Genomic DNA, 2,241 nt, shown 5'->3' with positions numbered 1-2,241 from the left:
TTAAATACATATATAAACTTATTTTACACTCATAACGCATCAAAATTAAATTCATCAAACATATATCTATTCACTCTCAACACTCTCAAATAATATCGAATATATGATGTAGCTAGGGGTAAATCAGACATTTTACGTAGAGTGCGATATCACGCGATCCACTCGTTGTCAACCGCATAATTAATTATTATGACGAGAGTTTTCCTTTGATTTCTTAATCTATTAAATACATATATAAACTTATTTTACACTCATAACGCATCAAAATTAAATTCATCAAACATATATCTAAAAAATTAATTCACTCTCAAATAATATCGAATATATGATGTAGCTAGGGGTAAATCAGACATTTTACGTAGAGTGCGATATCACGCGATCCACTCGTTGTCAACCGCATAATTAATTATTATGACGAGAGTTTTCCTTTGAATTTTCTTCTTTCTTAATCAATTCCCTTCTTTCGGTCTTTTCTTTTGTTGGGGGTTCCACTTGCTATACCTTCCTTAGTCGAATATATAAACATGAGAACATTTCGTATGCCATTTTTAATTTGTCTATGACATTAGTTTTGAGTTTCATTTCGCTGCAACCAAACTTTTGAATCCTGGATATTATATATCACACAATTGTAGCTCAAATAAACAAGGGGATTTTGATGAACAGCTAAGCAGAGACACACACTCATCATATTACTAGAAGTCTAGAACAAACTAAAAAAACGAAGAAGAAAAAGCAGAAGAAAAAGAACGGTTTAATATTTTACACATATAATTATTTATACTCCCAGAATTTAAAAATATATAACCCTTCGGGTTTTGAAAAAGCAAAATTAATATATGCTCCTTTCAAAACCGTCCCTATTTTACCAAAAATAGTACCGGGATGAAAACGCACACCCCCTTATCATCATATTTATCTATTTTTTTTATAATAATTTACATAAAACAACCTTAATTAAACATATGTTCTTGTCTTCATTAGATTGTTTAACCTGCTTGACCGTTTTATAATTAATTTAACCTGTTTCTGACATCCTTAATTTATTGTGTGGTGACGGTTACTATTGCATGGCCACCATGCAGGGGATGTTAGAAATATGATCCAAAGGATGCAATTCTTGGAAAACCAAGATTTGAGTAAAGTCGGACAGTTTTTGCCACAACACGGTTCTTTCCGACCGGAGCCACTGGTTTTCGGTTCGGATCCGGTTCAAGTGATGAACGATGAACTGCAACCGGTTGTTAAGTTCCCGGTTTTCGACCCGACACTTGTTCAACTGGTTCCGTAGGTTCTCTAGGTGCCTCTGCTTGCGCATCCGCGACCTCCGGGCTGATTCCCGGTTCGATAACATGCGCCGGCGCTTCCGTTCGTCAATAACCATGTCACGGTACGGTCTGGCCGGTTTTTCGTCAAGGGACCGATCCGGTTCGTCGGTGGGTTGGTTTGGTTCATCAGAACCGGAACTCGAAGTAACGGGCTTAGGACTATTGGTTGGTCTAGAGCAGGTAAAAAGGTCCGGGCAGTCCCAAAGGCTGAAACAACCGTTGGCATAGCCGGCGGCTGAGAACGGATTTGGAAGAAGAGGATCGGTAGAAGGGAGAGTGGAAAGCATTGTTGCTTCGGCAGAGTGACAGGGTTTTTGGTAATTAGAGGGTGGGAATGGAGAAGAGGGGAAAAGGGAAGAAAGGCAGCGTAGGGGGCCGTTATTTATGGACGAGGGGTTGAGGGCGAAATTGTGAATAATGGCAAATTTTGAGGGTGTTTTGGTCATTAGGTGTATGTGTGACACATTGCATGGCTTTTGAGTCAGTTGGCACTATGATTATTGTGGGGTTATAAGGGTCGCATTCACTTTTCTGTGATGGTGTATTGGTGGGTCCCAACTAGGATTAGATTTTAAGCTTAGTCACTAAGGTAAATTTCAGATTAACCAGGAGCATTGCGTCATTTTCGTTTTCCCAACTTGTGTCTAAATGTATCTGGATTTAATTTTTAGAGAAATGTTAGGGGTCAATAATTTTAGTGTTTTGTAATCATCAATTGGTCATTAATAATGTTTTTAATGGTGTGAGATTATATTTAATGATAAAAAATTATTCACTTTTATTTTAATAGTTAAATACTGGTTAAAAAATACAAAAGTTACTAGCTCCCTAAACTTTTCCTTAATTTTTATAGATTTTCAATATTAAAAAGTAAAAAAATGTACAAGAGACTGTACACACAAATAAAAAAGAT

The 2,241-nt window shown here is 36.7% G+C and overlaps 1 protein-coding gene across 1 annotated transcript; it reads right to left on the bottom strand.

Annotated features, from left to right (window-relative positions):
- LOC107627973 (basic leucine zipper 43) lies at positions 676–1,711 on the bottom strand. Its single transcript, XM_016330782.2, has one exon. The coding sequence runs from the start codon at positions 1,613–1,615 to the stop codon at positions 1,064–1,066; it is 552 nt and encodes a 183-aa protein (XP_016186268.1). The 5' UTR covers positions 1,616–1,711; the 3' UTR covers positions 676–1,063.

The sequence above is a fragment of the Arachis ipaensis genome, chromosome B01 (genome assembly GCF_000816755.2).
Source record: "Arachis ipaensis cultivar K30076 chromosome B01, Araip1.1, whole genome shotgun sequence".
NCBI lineage: Eukaryota > Viridiplantae > Streptophyta > Magnoliopsida > Fabales > Fabaceae > Arachis > Arachis ipaensis.
This window is presented reverse-complemented; position numbering and strand designations above follow the sequence as displayed.